Consider the following 18,143-nt stretch of genomic DNA (forward strand, 5'->3'; position numbering starts at 1 on the left):
AAAGTTTACAATAAATTACAAATAATGACAGACTAAATCAAAATTACAAATAGTGAAATCAAAAGTTATGTTTTGTTGTAAAAAGTTCACATAAAAAGCAAATCTGTGGTCGAAATACAATGTTGACTTGAAGTTATTTATAAGTCCACTACAACTTAAAACAAAATTGTACATGCGGAATAATAAAGACAATTTTGAAACATTGTATAGAAATTAATTTGCAATTGGATTAAACTGCAAAATCGTTCAAAAAAAATAGTCACCTCCTTATAGCACTTCGCAAATTCTCTGCCAGACTAGTTCAATATTTAAGCAATAAAAAATGGCTTGAGTACAGAATGTAGGTTGTGATTTGACAGGTATAGAAGGTATAATTGGAGTGCCATATTTAGGTTGGATTATTGTATTTTTAGATCGTAATCACAAAGCGATAAAAACGATCAAATATAATCGTAGCTTGACAGTATATAAATAGATGAGTACATAGCGGCTATGCTAGGAATACGAAGATCTCAGGTTCGAAACTGGAAGTAAATCGTAGCAGGTAATTTTAATAATTGATGTTCCAGTAACTCCAACCTCACCCATGAAAAACATATCTACCAGTGTGGGCGTAACTGTATCTTATAACAGAATTATGGAAATTTCCTCTTGATTTTTTATTTTTATATTATTTAAAAAAAAAATACTTCTTGTTACCACATTGGGGACCTTAAGCTGCATAAACCTTCATGTGTGATTGTAAAGTTGATCATATGTAAACTCGAAATGATAAGCTAGATTATTGTATAATGCTTCTGATGAGATCAAAATTCGTCGTAAATCACATAGTTCTACTATACCGATTTGTTGTACGTATATGGCCTCCACTTTTGTTCACATAGAAGAGATCTATGCATGTTATACAATCAATTCATATCGTTGAAGAGTACAGTTAATCAAATTGCAACTTATTAAAGTGAATCAAAATGTTGGCTGGGCAGTAACTGCTGTAACAATAACGTTGCGTGTTATCAATGTATTACTGGTCAGAAATATATTTTTATTTCAATTTCCATCCCATTTCGTGGTATTATCCAAAACCCGATTTTCAAACCTTCACTCTACCAAATAATTGCACTCTTTCAAAAATATCGAAATTCCATTTTATTCCATTTCTAGACCATTCCTTCAACTTTTGGAATCATTTAATTTTTTTTCAAATCGTTTGAAAATTCGCAAAGTTATAGTAATTTTTGGGAAAGAGGTCAAAATTGTAATTTTTTCACATTTTTATGTTTAAACCAATGTATGCATCATTGATTCAATAAATTCCGTACTTGCACTTACGCAGCTGTTTTTGCAATTAAAAAGCGAACAAAATGATTTATTATACATTTCATTTGGTTGCTTTTTACCTGCGAAAATTGCGATCAAACGCGTGGGGTACATTTGTACCCCAGTGCAACGTTCTAGGGTGAAAAACGCAAGTGCAATATTCTAGGGTTAAGTGGATGTAATTAAAGGGAGCAGTTACCAGTGACATTGGTCGGAAAAATAACACGGTGCTATAGTGATTTTGTACTTTTCAAGTGACTTAGTAGATCTCACCAAATGCAACACAAAACAATGTTTGAAAAATGTTGTACACCCTCAATATCTTGATTTATAGTAAAAAAACTATTTTTCTGGACTTTCGGCCCTAAATTTTTTCTACGCGGTCATTTTTAACCTATTCTCAATTTTTCGAGTTTTCTGGAAAGAAGAAGAAATTACCATTAGAACGGTATGCTATTTTATGTTCTCTTGATAAATATATTAAGTGGCTTTGGGACAACAATATGAAACTAATTTTTTTTACATAAAAGATGAAAATTGCTTAACATTTTCCTTAAGAAGAGCCTTCATTTCAAAAAATAGAGGGAATATTTAGTCCCGCATTCCACGAACTAGGTGATTAGATGCGGAATCAAATGTTCCCTTCTAAATTTTCGTTAAAACAAAGACGTTTCTTTAGAAGTAGGTTGACCAATTTTCATATTTTTCATGAAAAAGTCATAAAATAATGTTCTCAAGACACTTCGACACTTTCATTTTCATGAAAATTTCCAACGGTGTGAGAAAAAAACTGCCTTTTTCGTTTTGCAAGATGGCCGCTTATTGAGGCATTCTCAGTTGAACCTTAATGTCGCGATTTGTATTTACTCATACTGTGTCATTCTACTGATGAGTGTGTCACTTGACTCCCGTTATTACGGGATAGATTTCTGGAGGCGATAGCACTATGATTCGCGCCACATTTTCAACTCAAGGTTAGATATATTTTTTAAAAACATGACATGCGCGAGACAGGACACAACGTTCTGTAGATGGGCAGCATCCAGCCCGAAACCGGCATATCGGTACCGAAGATGGGTCGGCATTCCCCGGACTTTAGGGTTACCAACCGTCCTAATTTTAAAGTGTTACATAGAAGGAAATAAACTGATCACTTTGTTGATCACTTCTAAAATATTAGCATATTAAAGTGGGGTAATGCAAACTATTTTTGCCATAACAGTTTCTGGTCGAAGAGGGCCGGGGTGGGGGGTTAGCTTGTTCCCACTCTGCCCTGTCCTGGAGCCGCCAGTAGATCTAATGTAAAAACACTTGATATCTCCAAAATTTCCAACCAAAAAATGGGTTCTTCAAACAAAGTTCTGTAGTTTGGGCAGTGCTAAAAACTTTGCAAAAGTAACTATTCTTCTATCAAATCGACGAGATAAAGAATTTTCACGCGGTTTTTTGAATTACTGCTGTTTTTACGCGGATTTATGAATTAACGCGTTTTTTACGCGTAGAAAAACTTCTGAGTACATTTTGATTGAGCACACCTTATAAACGACGTTCAACGACGGCAGGAAGATATGTTATTCCAGTAGGTATGCACTACTGTGTGGATTGATAGTATATTTTGCAGGGCGTTTTATGCGTTGCTAGTTATTTGAAGAAGAATTGTGAGAAGTTTTATTTTTAAGTGTTCCTTCACTGGCTGTACCCAGAATGCAGATTTGACGTTACTCATTTTTTAACGTCGTTGTGCAAGAAGAAAAATACAGCAGAAGTTATTCATATTATTTTAAAAGATATTTCATGTTGAGCGGGTAAGGCATTTTCTACGCCAGAAACTGTTCCGTATTAATTTTACTTCAGCGAATAACTGGCCTAATGCAATGAGTGAATCTTCTACCCTATTTGTATCATATTTTATACAACCAACAAAGCAACCGTCTTAGCTACCGCACATCTGCAGTCTGCATACTGTTTCTGCTCTAAACAAAACAAACAAACGGCAATGACACACGGTCAACACCGGAGCGCGCGAGTTTGACAAATGCGCGCGCATTTATATTACCGTTTCATCAAACGATTCGCATGGCCGTCACCCATGTGCTCGGTACATTCATTGACGACGAGTGATTTTCAGTTCGGTGTTCATTACTCGCAGCTGGTATTGCGGCATTCATTCAACATAGAGAGTAGGTATAGATGTTATGTTTAATTCGTTATTTTGTTTGAGTGAGCTGTCTCTGTAGCGAAAGGGGTCGATTATTTTCGGTGCATTTTCTGTGGAGTTTCTTGTCACATAAGAGTTTTATATATGGCTCAAATAATTTATCCGCTTTCTATAAACCGAAAAACTGTTTTATTTCGATTTCAAAGTGCTATTGCCAGTGATGTTCTGATACCTTTCACACCATTTCAAAAATAAGCCAAAGCTAAAAATTTCAATCGGAAGAACCCTCGGCACGACGCCTCTTCACGACGCCTTTCGGGTAAAAACTCTCACTTTTTCTGTTCATTACACGGCTCTTTCTCTCTCACGTTTTTACATATCTGTCCGAAGGCATATATTGTGCACTACATTCTATCACTTGCCGTGCCATACTGTCATATATTGTAGATACAAATGTATATGCGAGGAAGAATAGGGTAGATAGAACCTTTGGATTAGTTAGCAACTTCCAGGGCTCCCGTTCGGTCGTGTCGGAAACGATTGTTTCTATCGAAAAGCTGTCAACTAAAAAATCATTCAAAATTCTGAGTTTCTGTTTATCACCAACGTGGAAGTCTGGCTGTGACATAACACACCGAAAAACGTGTCGTTCTTGGTCAGTAACAAAATCAGCTAGCGATCGGCTGCCACCGCGGACGGCATAGTGCGGCCGCAATTGGTTAATTAGCTCCAGCGCTGCTTCAAACTAGCCAGATCCGATTGCAGCCAGAGAGTGTGTCTAGGAGAAGAAAACAGCTCAATTACAAAAGCTAAATCCGGCGTTAGTGGAATCCAAATTCGTAAGCATCCCAAGACAAAATCACTTTCCCAGTCGAGGGCAAGTCGAGAGGCATAACGAAAAAGCGAAAACGGAAGAAAATCGATATCGAACCTGAAGACGGAAGTAGGAGAGGGCGCGCACCAGAACGGCGGCATCGGCGACAGAGCAGGCGAAATTTCAAACCGCAGAAAGTGTTCCCCCAAATGACTGATCAGAACAAAGATTCGGTCGGTCTAGATCCGGATGCTGGAATAGCCATCCAGAGTGTAATACCGAAGCAGCGGTAAGTGGAGTGAAATATTTGATTCGTCGGCAATTTTCCGACTCCGATTGTGTGGTGAACACGCGCGGAAGGGTGGGTATTGGACATGGACGCAAGTGTATGGTTGGAAAACTTCGAAGGGTGTGTGCTACTGCTGGTGAGAGAAAATCCAAATCTGTTCGAAGAGCGAAAAAGTGCAAATTTAGGTTACATACAACACCGTTTTACTATGAATGCCTCGTGGTCTGTGCTCTGTTTATGCTAAACTCCGACCGAGCGCGTGGTGTTATGTTTCTGTTCCCTTCTTCTGAAAGAAAATTTCTCTCATTTGTACGGGACGTTTTGCCTGTTTGAATTTTGAAGGAACATAGTTTTCTGATAAATAACAAGCAAAGGCGTGATTTTTCGGGTTTGGCAATAGCTCAGTCTAGTTGTCCATTGTCGATATGAGTCACCTAGCACATTTCCCCATTTTCGACATACTTACGCAGCAGATAAGATATGGATAGAGCGTTTATTCAATAAATCATTCGGCGCAAACTGGCTGACATAACGGATATCAATATGCCACAGAGTTAAACCTTTAATTTAAAAATCGGTTAAATTTATCTGTGGCCGAGCCCACTAATACAAGTTTGCTTGATAAACTATTTCGCAGAAGTTGGTGCTTAACCCTCCGCTGTCCAACTCCATCGTTTTGCGTGGTTTAGGAAAATCGTTGTAAAATATTTAATGTTTTTACGTTGTATTATCCACTATTCTTTGCACGACTTACCTATTTGTAATTGCGTTCTTGTTGAAATCAATATGGCGAGTAAATTTTTGGTTGAAAATTGAACATTTGAGGAAAAGAAAAAAAACTAAACTATGTTGTAAATTTGTATAATTCTTGACGTTTTCAAAACAATTTCAATTGATAGTAAGTTGCTCTACAGTAATACCATAGATAACAGACGTTTAGGCTCGATTCGAAAGTGTGTAAATACCCGCTACGAAAATTGCGAATAAATGAGACGTTTGAAACACGTTTGGCAAACGTTTGTAGGTGGCGCAGTGATCGATGCAATGCAACTGGAGTGCAGCTGTCAAGTACGTGTAGCAAACAGTTGCGTAGATGGCAATAGTGAAACACGGATTTCCAACGGCTATCAATTTAAAAGTTTACACAGATTTCGATGAAATTTTGTTCTAGCTTAAATGTCTGTTATCCGTGGTAATACCTTCGATGTAAAATTTTGTTGTGAACTAACGAGAACTTACTCTTATTAGCAGAAGAACTTACCTCGCCAAATGGCAGTGTTGGGAAGCTGTTTACTACTTTTCCCACTTGAATGTCAGATCGGCATGTGGGTTACTAGACTGGCTCGTGGTTACAAGGAAAAAAACTAAAAATGATTCTAATTAGCGAGGACAGGACTTTTTACTTTTGTGATTCCAAATGGCAATGCAATTTATGGGAAAGATTGGTTTTACCCCGGATTTGTGCATTGCGTTTAATCCTATCATGTCCTACTTATTTCTAGCACATACAGGCTTCTGAAACTATTTTCCCCTAATACTGCTAGGATCAGAAAACACAAAAACTCGTTTTTATTAAAGCACACGAAAAAATTTATTTCTGATACAATTACGTTTTTACGTTACGAAAACAGGACCATGCACACAAATCATGTGTTTTGTAAGTATATTCAATTTTCCTTCAATAATGCATGCTTAACGCTATTAGAGATATTTAGTTGTGTTTTGTGAACTTCAATCATGGTTCCCAGCATGCCCTTAGCAAATCGATTCTTTGTAGATGAACTAGTTCTCAACTTTATGATCATTATTCATAAGCAAATAAACCAAACGTTATTTTATTCATAGATTCAGCAACATTATTCAGAAAACGACCATAGGGTGTAAACTGATTTATATTACATCTGGATCATGTTTTAATTGTGAATTGGTTCACAAAAACCTATCAGTTTGGATATTTTCTCGCGAACTTTTTCATGAAACTCGGAATATTATTTATGATTCCTTTAAATCCTCCCGATGTTATTCATAATTTCTAATACATTAATCATGATTCGATAGCCAGACTCGCGAAATAATCAAAAAACAATTAAATATTCATATATTCCTAAACTGGTTCATGATTCCTAGTATAATAGTCAATACTCACAATTCGTTTTCATGAAATAGTCCAAAAGATCATAAAATATATTACCCGAATTCGTGAGCTGACTCACCGGCTTCCTGGTATATTACTCACAGCTCACAATTCGTGCTGGTCCAGTAGTTCACAAAATTATAAATTATTTTTTATGGTTTCGTGAACTGATTCTTGATTCAAAGTACATAATTCCCGATTCACCTTGCGTACTTGTGATAATAAGTAGTATTCCTAATCATTTTCAATTTCTTATATCTTACATCAGTATTCAACAAACCAACATAATCTCCTTCAAATCGTCAATCGCACCCACACTACCGCTTGCTAGAGGAAAACTAATGAAAGAACACACTCCAATGTACAGTCCAGTAATCAGTATATACACTAGGGTGGAACAAAATAATAGTTTTTCGGCACAGTACTTTTTTGGTTCCATTTGGGGTCACAAACAACTGTGCAAAATTTGGGGTCGATTGGTTTTGAGCCGGCGTAGCGCATTGCGTTTGAAATTTGTATGGAAATTAGTATGGGAAAGCCTACTTTTTGCATTATCAATTTTGCAGACTACAATCCTTCCTGCAGTATACCAACAATTAGATAGAAGTGTAGTCCAGGATATGCTGAACAACTATGCCGAAGGATACATGGTGCTAGAATGTCTCTACAACAAGTTATAGCCGTTCAAGTCGATAGATCGAATTAATTGCGAAAAATCATTTTTTGCCAACACTGCGGGTGTACCAATGATATTTCAAATAGCATACCAAAATTACATCGTATACTTTAGATTTAACACATTGATATGTTTGGATGAATTATTCAAAAGCCTTAGCTCAATTTCATGGGCATAGGTAGTTTAGTAATAGGGCGTAGTGAGGGGAGAGGGGGGTGGCTTTTAAATATAGAAATTTGAGCTGAAATAACTGAAATCTTGTCGAATCGGAATGTTCAGATGAATTATTTTAAAACATTTGCACAATCCACTAGAGCCCCAGTTCAACAGCAATTTTTACTTCAGGCGATCGAAAAGAGCATCCTATCAAATCATAGTGCGTATTAAACTGAAATATAATCAATGCATTCCTCTGACATATCAACTCATCAGTCAGGGTGGCGATTCCTGGAAAAAAAACCTCGAAAATCAGTGAATTTCAGGGAATTCTTTTTGACCTGGAAAAACCTGGAATTTTCAGGGAATTTATATTCAAATCAAGGAGAAATTTCGACCTAGTGTTAATATTTTTTTTAAATACGACCGGAAAATATTGGCTCCAATATTAGGTTGAACGCACTTACTCCCCTCAACACATTTTATACAAGGGAGAATAACAATAATCGATCCATCTCATAATTACAACTTTTCACAACAATGGTTATATGGGTCATCCCCCGTCAGATTTACAACCAAAATTTGAATCCCTTCCAATTTTTTTTCTTGCATTCTTTAGCTAAAAATAATTAACACGTATTTTTTGTTTTGGCTGAATATGATACTTTTTTCAAGTTATTAGATTTGTAACTTTTGAAGTTTATAAAATCGAACATTTTTCAATCACTGATAACTGCATGGAAAAAAATATTATTTACAAAAAGTAGTTTTTGCTTGAGCTTTCCGAAAAAAACATAAAAAATATTTTTTGTTATATAGCTTATGAAATCTGCAATTATTATAAACAAATTAATTTTTTTTAAAAGTTGGGCCAATTTTAAATATTAAGAATCATGTTTAATCTTTTTTTTGTGAAAAAATATGGAGTGGATATCAAAATACAATGCGAGATATTACAGTTATAAACTGAAAACAAGCCAATTTTACACTAAACGACCAGTGACAGACCTGTTATAATTGTATTATCTCGTGAAGTCCTTGGAGATCTATTCTGTAATTTTTACCTAATCTTCGCAATATAATTAAAAATGATTTCAAAAAATAATAAAATGTTTTTGGTTTAACTTAAAAAAAATTTGCTTCTAGTATTTGCAGAATACATAAGTTACATAGCAAAAACAAATATACATTGCAAAAACAATTTCGGTGAGCTCATGCGAAAAGGAAACTTAATAAATTATTTAATATTTTTTCTACAAACTGAATAGTTTCTGAGTAGAAGATTCATTGATTCCAGCGGATACTGAGTAGGTGTAATTGCCTACGGGTCCGCTACCCCCTTTTGGTCTTTCATACAGTGGTATGCTGAATGCAGAATTGTAACGAAATTTGAGCGTACTGTTAACCCTTTCATGCCCAACTTTTTTCTAGTGCATGTAGGGTTTCAAAACTATTTTTTCTTTAAAACGGTGAGGTCAAGAAACTCCAAAAACCATTTTTCATAAAGGTAGGTGCTTTCCTTGCAGTGCTAGAAGCTGCTCAATTTTTACCTTCTAATGCTCACTGCAATTCTCCTAGAATATTTACAATAGTCCAACTGCGTGGAAAACGTAGCCAAAAATAGTCCAAATTGATAAGTTTTATTAGTTTTCACTAATATTGCAACATAAAGAAGTTATATGAAAAATTCATTTTCCGTCGTCAACGTAAACGGTCCCTGGCAGTTCTGCTCCATCGGAGTTCAATCAGACTAATTGCAATAACTTCATTTCTAGAGCTGATCCGTGTAACCGTTAATACTCAAATGAAAGCCAATAGTCATATTAGCCTTACTTGTTTTTGTGAGCAAATCTTACCCCAATCAAAAGTTATAGCTGTTTAAAAACGTTGTTGGCCACAAACAACATGGGCATGAATGGGTTACGAGGAGCCGCATGCAGAGCAAGACTCGAGCTAGGATGGTGGCTACCAACATACATACATACAAATTGAATAGTTTCTGAGTTATCAGTGATTGAAAAATGTTCAATTCAATAAAATTCAAAATTTTACAAACTCATAAATTGAAAAAAAAAATAATTATATTCAACAAAAAAAAACATAGTGTGAACAATTTTCAGCTAAAGATTGCAGAAAAAATTTTGGTTGTAAATCTGACGTGGAATTACTCATATATAATATTTTATATGGATGCCAATTGATTTATCGACGGCCTTGTTGTGATTCTTCTGACTCAAGGTAAATACATATAAGTACATTTGGTGTGCACAGACCGTTTACTTTGACACGGCTCAATGCATTAGCTTGGCCGAACCGTGGGTATTTTTTATGTTTGCAAATTGTAGACGAAAAAGATGGGTCAGTAATGTTAGAGATACAGAGTAGTAGAGTAATTATGCCTATTAAATCGGACATATTGTTGATAATCTAGTTGCATTTCCTAAATAATAAAGCAATAAATTCTTTAAAAACTACAAGGGGCAGCCCTATGGTGTTGCAAGAACTGTAAACGTAGCACTATACTACTTAATGTAAAATATTTATTTTCTTAGTACATTTAGAGTAATAATAAATCAAATATATTTCTTACGAATAGTTTAAGCACAACCAATCAACATCGAATGTTACATATTGAACCAAACCTTCTTGGTTATCAAGTTATTTCATTGTAGTAGGCGATCGAATCCAAAGAAACTTATTTGAGAAGACCTGAAGAAAGAAGACAGAAAACCGTGACCGAACTACTACCTGAAACTATCGCACAAGATCAGCTTTTAAAAATTGTAAAAACTTTTCGATTGTGCGTGGTAAAAAAAACCCGAACCGGTGAAGAAAAAGCAAATTTTAGACAATATAATCACATTTCAAGTGTAGAACAAGCTTTCTAGTTTTATTTTGTCATCATTTTAACTTTCCTAAAGTACGTATACACATGCATCCGTTAACAAACAGAGATGCCACATTGAAATCTGTGTTTCAGTCAAAAATATCATTTTACCATCTGTGATGACTGAAACAGGAAAAAATCTGTGATAAATTTTCGAAAAATTACAATATTTCCAAAAATCTATCCAATTTTCATCAAAATGCCAAAAATCTACCATCTGTGAAAAGGAATCTGATCAAAAATTGTGAAAAAAAATCTCTGACATTACAGAAAAATCTGTAAATATAGTAACCCTGCCAACAAATTTGATATACCTACATTCGCCTCAAACATTGAACCCAAGCGAACAAATCAAAATGAGTCAACGCTGATGGTGATGGGTAGAGCGAAAGAGACAACTAGTATCACGACACTATGTTAGCAGTGTTTGCAAATGGAGCTCGAATGTACAAGCGATTTTGTGTAGGAATAACTGTATTCGAGATTGTACATAAAAGTGTGCTGGAAACGAGCACAACACAAAAGAAAGCATAGCTCTAGATAGCGTATCTTCACAAGTAGTGTAACGGACTTCTCACTCAGCTACACTGGCTGTGAAAACACACAGCGCAGTGATCTGCTCCGCCTGTCGTTCAACAGGCAACTGAGCTTGTCCGGCCAAATTCGTTCTTTATATAGTCGATGATAACGTTGTTCATAGAAGCGTAGCGCGCTAGGTACACAAATCTGTCGTACCGGGTTTGGGAAGCGCTATCTTCTGTGTGTAATTGCGCGATATTTTGACAAGGTATCAAACATTCTTGGGTTTATCTATTGGAATCCATTCTTAAAAGTATTTCAGGGCGATTCGCGCAAAAAAATTGAAAATTTATCGGGAGATGGCTGAATTATTTGCGTTCAAAATTAGACCACTTTTCGTTACATATCATTTTTGTAGAATTTGCAAAGTGCAGCCCCATATCGAAAACAAAGACGTAGTCCTATGTCAAAAAATGCCGATTCTTGAAATAAATCTTCATGATCGTATAACAGTATATCGCATCGTAGCTGATCTCTTGTTTTGCGGCAGCCTATTTTTTGCTTATATGACCAATTTTGGGATTTGTAATCAACTAATTCTCAACGGCGTAAACTTGTTTTATTCAAGTTCTTTCATGTACTAGCCATCGAGTTAATTCTAAGCGCTACTCAATTCCACTCGTGTTCAGTGCTAGTCCATAGCGGCATTAGGTAACGCACAGCTTTCATACTTCTTATTCGCGCACGTTGGCTGCCCCTATTTTTTGTCTGCAGCTGAAGTCATTTGTCTGCTCCGCTCACTGACAGACAGAATTATTAAGAAACTAAATAAAGTTGTGACGACCGCTCTGGGGTCAAATTATCAGATAGTCCCTTGACGATTGTTAACAATCTCTGTGGCAAACCCAAGAATTCTGACATCCCTATTGCTAGGATTCTTTGAAATTTACAAATAGTATTTCAAAGCTAGGACACACCTCCAGGACCGGGTGCTATGCGGTAGAAACGACCAAAACGTTCGCTCAGGTCTACATCTTCAATTATATCTCACTAAAATTTATGCCTAGTGATGTACTATGATGTCACCAAGTTTCAGGTTCTAGTTATGAAAGGCACATTGTAATTTTATTTGAAATCTGGAAAGGTACTCGCGTACTATGTCGTTACCTAACAGTTCAACACTCAACTCCGCTTAATAATTCAACGTTTTCAATATGGGTTTCCGTGTATAATAGAACTGTATGAAGATGACTTTCGCAAGCTTCAGTTTCAATATCACCTTCCGTTAACAGACGGGCGGATGGGACAATATTTAAAATCAACAAATAGTGTATTTAACCGAAGTTTGCCTCCCTTTTGCTGCGAAGCTTCACTCATCTCACAACAAACAGACAAACGATCATCGCAAAAAAAATCGGCAGTGTATTATCACTCACCATAGATCGTGGCGACTGTTACGTTTGTTAAGTTACAGCACTAGCTTGAGCAGAGATAGAATATACACTAGTGTCCTTTTTTGTGTGCTGCTATTGCCAGATTGCATTAAAAATCGCTTTATTTATTTATTTGTTTGTATTTATTATATTCCAAGATGGAATTTTCAACTGACCTTTTCACTGCCATTTAACGCATAATTGTCTTATGTATAGAGGGAATCTCATAGAACATGGGACGAATACGATCTTAACGGCAGTTTAGAGGGTACCTAATTTCTGAAATGACGAATTGGTGGGAAAAATCATAAGCAGGCAAATGAGAGACTAAAAAACTGCTTGTCTCAAATCACAAGTAAACTTACCAAAATTAATTTATTCGCAGACCTGTCTGTGTTTTCTTGTGATTATTCGTCATTTTCTTGAATTACGCCCCTACTTTAAAGTTGTGAAAAAGTGCTGGAAACAATCTTCTTAGTACATATTCTGGGATACCTTCCTGTTGGTATGAAGTTTTTACTGGTTCACCCACTGTTGCAGAACACCCTGCTTTACCAAATATTTCTTGAGAAATTTAGACTTCTCTATCGTTCAGAATTACTTTAATACTTCATTTCGTTACATACCATGAAGCATGGTTGAAGTCTTCTACGTCCAAGTTTTGTAATCCATTGCCACACAGGAAAAATTGGTAGAATATCCACGCTACAATTTTCGAAGAAGTGTTTAGCCCCCATATTCTGCCTATCACTATAATTCGGAATAATCAATACCTTCAATGACTTCGTTCCTTAATGATGCTTCGAATTATACACAAGCAAATTTGACGTTTTTATTTTATTATTATTTTATTAGTGTACGAGCAGAATGTTTGTCTCACTATCGAATCCATTTCGTCGTTTCTTAAGATTGTAATTTGCATTTCTTTTATATGTAGCTGATGGCAATCGAGTATTAGACGTTTTGGAAACGGTGTGAACAGAGCTTGCCGATTAGCCAAGCTTTTTAGAACTATTCCAATGAGATATCTTTTGATTTCCGTTTGGACCGCACATATTATTTCTAATTCGCATTTCTTTCGACCCATTGTTGAAAGCGCATTCAACATGTCAACGAATTATGTATTTTTGGATAAAAAAGACATACGTCCATATTTGTAAAAAAATTCAATGGTTGAATATATCAAGAGATCTATGTGATTTTAGGTTTCCATATTTTGTCGCGAACAAACTTTACATTGCAAATTGACCTAAGAATGGGTTACGACCACCTTCAAGGGTGTTTGGAATGTAATAGAGTATGTTAAAACGGTGCCTACTTAACCCTCCGGAAGTCGCGCATGACACTGAATGAGCAGCCGCAGTTGCCCAAAGACAATTCGCTAGCTTTTCAGAGCAGCGTGCACTCAGTGCACCAGCGCGACTGCCGAAAGATTAACGGAAGATCCCAGACTCATCACCATTTCCACACAGACTAAAATACATAACACTATGAGGAAATTCATCCCCAAAATGTCAATCCGCTTATTTTTCCAGTACACTAGCTCCTCCATTTGCTTGTCGGTCATCCCTCGAGCCTGATAACATTGATGATGATGATTTTTCAGATTTGGAAATATTTAAATTACATGACAGTTAAAGACCAAAAGTGGTTTAATTGAAATGGAAAATACAATAAGTTTAAAACTAACTAAAAATGAAAAAATGGTGTAAGCTCAAACGATTGACATTGAAAAATGTTAATTTAATTTGATTTGTTTGAGCACTCTGGAAAATTTATAAAAAGGTCTGGAAAAATCTGGAAAATCAGGGAATTTCATTTTCAGAAATGAGTCGACACCCTGTCAGTTGATTCAGTCTGCAAACTTACTTCCATTGATATAAAGTCAATGCAGAGGGATACAGTATGTTTCGTTTCATCGTTACTATTATGAATAGAACATTGTGCAAATGTTTTAAAATAATTCATCTAAACATTTCCACTCGACTTGATTTCAGTTATTTCAGTTAGAATTTCTATATGTTGAAGCCTCCCCCCTCTTCCCTCACTACGCCCTACTACTAAACTACATACGCCCATGAAATTGAGCTAAGGCTTTTGAATAATTCATCCAAACATACCAATGTGGTAAAAATAAAATATATGATGTTATTTTGGTATACTATATGAAATATCATTGGTACACCCGCAGTGTTGCAAAAAAATGATTTTTGGCAATTAATTCGATATATCGAACTTGTTGCAGAGACATTCTAGCACCATGCATCCTTCGGCATAGTTGTTCAGCATATCCTGGACTACACTTCTATCTAATTGTTGGTATACTGCAGGAAGAATTATAGTATGTAAAATTGAAAATGCAAAAAGTAGGCTTTCCCATACTAATTTCCATACAAATTCCAAACGCTATGCGCTACGCCGCACAGTGGGACGGAATCAAAAAAAGCCGGACATTGATATTTGCGACGAAACTATTGGCTATGGCACTTTGATGTCTTCAGAAAGGTTTTTTTACTTTTTAAGTAGTTTAATATAATGTTGGAAAATTTTGATTTAAGGGGGTATATATGGAGATAAAAAAAATAACTTTGCAAGTTGTTGCCAAAATTGATAGTCATGTATGGAAAGTTTGTAGACGAAATGATTTTATGAAACTTTGTTGAAGTAGCGAAATGGTTATCTGTTGAGCGAAAAAAGTTATTGGGTGAAATTGAAGTACAGGTCGGAATACCCCCTTAAAAAGTTTTTTTTTATTGTAACTTTTTTATTAGATTTTTTACAGTTTTTCGATGTTCTAAAAAGTTGTAGATCATTTCAAAACACACCTTTTTGCGGAATAGACCAACTCGCGATCCCTTCGTTTTTAGGATGTATGACTGTTTTTTTGGTATTTTTGGGCTAACTTTAAGGGGCTATGGTTTGTAGAGTAGCAAGTAGTAGCAGCTAAATTTATTTTTTTGTTATTCTGCAAGAAATTCCTTATTGATGTATAGATAAATCATAGGGGGATCTAATGGGATCCTTGGAATAATGTGCCCCTTAAAGTTAGCTCAAAAATACCAAAAAACAGGCATACTTCCTAAAAACGAAGATATCGCGAGTTGGTCTATTCTGCAAAATGCGTGTTTTGCAAGCATTTACAACTTTCTAGAACATCGAAAAACTGTAAAAAATCAAATAAAAAAGTTAGAATAAAAAACACATTTTAAGGGGGTATTCCGACCTGTACTTCAATTTCACCCAATAACTCTTTTCGCTCAACAGATAACCATTTTGCTACTTCAACAAAGTTTCATAAAATCATTTCGTCTACAAACTTTCCATACATGACTATCAATTTTGGCAACAATTTGCAAAGTTATTTTTTTCATTTGCGTATATACCCCCTTAAATCAAAATTTTCCAACATTATATTAAACTACTTAAAAATAAATAAACTTTTCCGAAGACATCAAAGTGCCATAGCCAATAGTTTCGTCGCGAATATCAATGTCCGGCTTTTTTTGATTCCGTCCCACTGTGCGCCGAGTCAAAACCAATCGACCCCAAATTTTGCACAGTTGTTTGGGCCCCCAAATGGAACCAACAAAGTGCTGTGCTTCGTTGATGAGATTATGATTACGTTTTTCCATATAACAATGCCCCACCCTAATATACACCCCCCGCAGTGCACTCTGGAACGCGCGCCGAGGTGAATTTATTGACACGCGCCACACATAATTGAAAGAGCAAGAGAGCGCGGTCTCTCGCACCCAACCACCCCATCGCCAGCGAACACTTGAAATTTGTTTATTTAGCTCCGAAAGAAAGAGCGTTCTGTTTTTTGTTCTGTGGTCTGTGATCATTGTATGCATAAAACTGGCGCGCCTGTACATCATTGAAATGATGCCTGGCGGCATTCATGGAATATACTGCTTCGAGCTCATGGAACGTAGCAACTACTACGAGGTCTGAAAGCAATCGAATGACGATTTTTTCTTATGTGCTGCTTTTATACGTGTATCGCAGTTCATTGTATGGCAAAAAGGGCAGTCCTACCAATGCTTCACGAAATACATTATTTCCGTTATTTATAGTAATGGTACATATTACGGAATCAAATACAATATACGGGCACATATTTCCGATCAGATAGTACAAAAATATAGGGATTTCGATCAGTACAACAGAAGTTATTCGCACTTGAAGACTGGAAAAATATCTCAGCAGAAAGTTTGAAACGGGACCTTCATATTGAAACGTTAGAAGTATTCTACTTCAAAAATTTATAAGCAAATAGTAATCGCTGAATGTATACGTGTCCCAGCAGGCATTATTGTTTGCTGTTGCAATTTATATATGTGAAATATCTGAAAACTTTGATGCAAATATATTGTTAATTTCCTCTTTAAAATTAAATCAAATTTGTAAAATGTGTTGTAGAAAAACATGAAATATGCTAGAATTCGTCAGATCGATAAATCCTCATCAATTTATCGAATTTTCTGATATATATGTTATAATATTCGCAGTTGATACATATAACTACTGTGAAAGATTTGAATTTCTGGAATTTTGCTAGGTGTGAGATAATTGTACTGGTTTGTTTAGTCTTTCCCATATTAAATATGCTAATAATAAAACCCCAAAATAGACTTAATTTTAAACCCTCAAAACTTTGGCATTTGTTTTTTGAATCTATGCGGAATCCTAAATAACATTTGTCGCATCCGCTCAATGTTACCATATCGCATCCGCATTAGAGACCATTCATAAATTACGTAACGCGTTTAGGGGGGGGGGGTAGTTGGTATGAGAAGTTGTGACATGTTGTGACATATGGGGGAGGGGGAATTTGTTACGTAATATGGGAGGGGGGATAGAGAAATTTGTGACAATTTGTTACATGGGGGAGGGGGGAGTTAATTTTGAGCCATTTTCGCGTTACGTAATTTATGAATGGTCCCTTATTTCTAAAATCTGTGTAAAACATGTTAACGTACAAGAGAAGCGTCGACGCGCACTATTCCACCCCACTTTCCTAATCTGAAAAGATAATATAAAGCTATTCAGTATATCGTTATATAGGCATTGGTGATAAAAATTGAATGAATACAAAGTGTAGGACACCAGGAAAACAAACAGCGCTTAGGCTTGGGCAAAGTTCAATGTGTGTGTTTTCTGGAAACGTCTTTTGCATCTATACCCTCGCCCGATCAGTGGAATATTATGCTATTATACATCCGTTGTAAAAGCCTCGCTGGTTAAAGGGCGATTCAGACGATACTTCCGTGAACGTCGACGGAACGTCACCGTTCCGTCAGGATAGGTTTAATACTTTTCTCTTGTGGCCGCTCACACGTGCCGTACGTCAAAACGTTCCGTGCCGTTGATGTTGTGTGTGAATGCTTCCATTTAACTGCATGTCTTGACAAATCTTGACGTTCCGTTGTCGTTCCGTACCGGTGACGGAAGCCTGACGTATCGTGTGAATCGTACTTAATGCAGAAAACATCCCCATCAAACTCAGAACAACCAAGGTTCAAATCGCAATAACCAATAATAATAACACCGTCCATATATTCACGATGATACTCAGCCGGCATGTATGCAATCATTTGGCAATGCTCTAAAAAGCTTTTGCAACTTGATGCTTTTTACTCCCAAGCCAAAAGCGCCTTAATGTATGCTTTATTTTTCTCATTTTCTATTTTAGACGTGCACGTTAAAATCGTTGATATTATATAATAAGTAAAACAAGCTACATATGTTGGGGTTAAT

The 18,143-nt window shown here is 36.0% G+C and overlaps 1 protein-coding gene across 1 annotated transcript in view; it reads left to right on the plus strand.

Moving 5' to 3' along the window:
* The first annotated feature begins 3,943 nt into the window (after nt 1-3,943).
* The window catches only part of LOC131677557 (alkyldihydroxyacetonephosphate synthase), a 29,665-nt gene continuing 15,465 nt past the window's right edge, over nt 3,944-18,143 (plus strand). Inside the window, exon 1 of the mRNA XM_058957435.1 lies at nt 3,944-4,578. Coding sequence (XP_058813418.1) covers nt 4,499-4,578 — 80 coding nt within the window. The 5' untranslated portion in view covers nt 3,944-4,498. The remainder of the gene's footprint in view (nt 4,579-18,143) is intronic.

This window comes from Topomyia yanbarensis, chromosome 1, assembly GCF_030247195.1.
Source record: "Topomyia yanbarensis strain Yona2022 chromosome 1, ASM3024719v1, whole genome shotgun sequence".
Taxonomy (NCBI): Eukaryota; Metazoa; Arthropoda; class Insecta; order Diptera; family Culicidae; genus Topomyia; species Topomyia yanbarensis.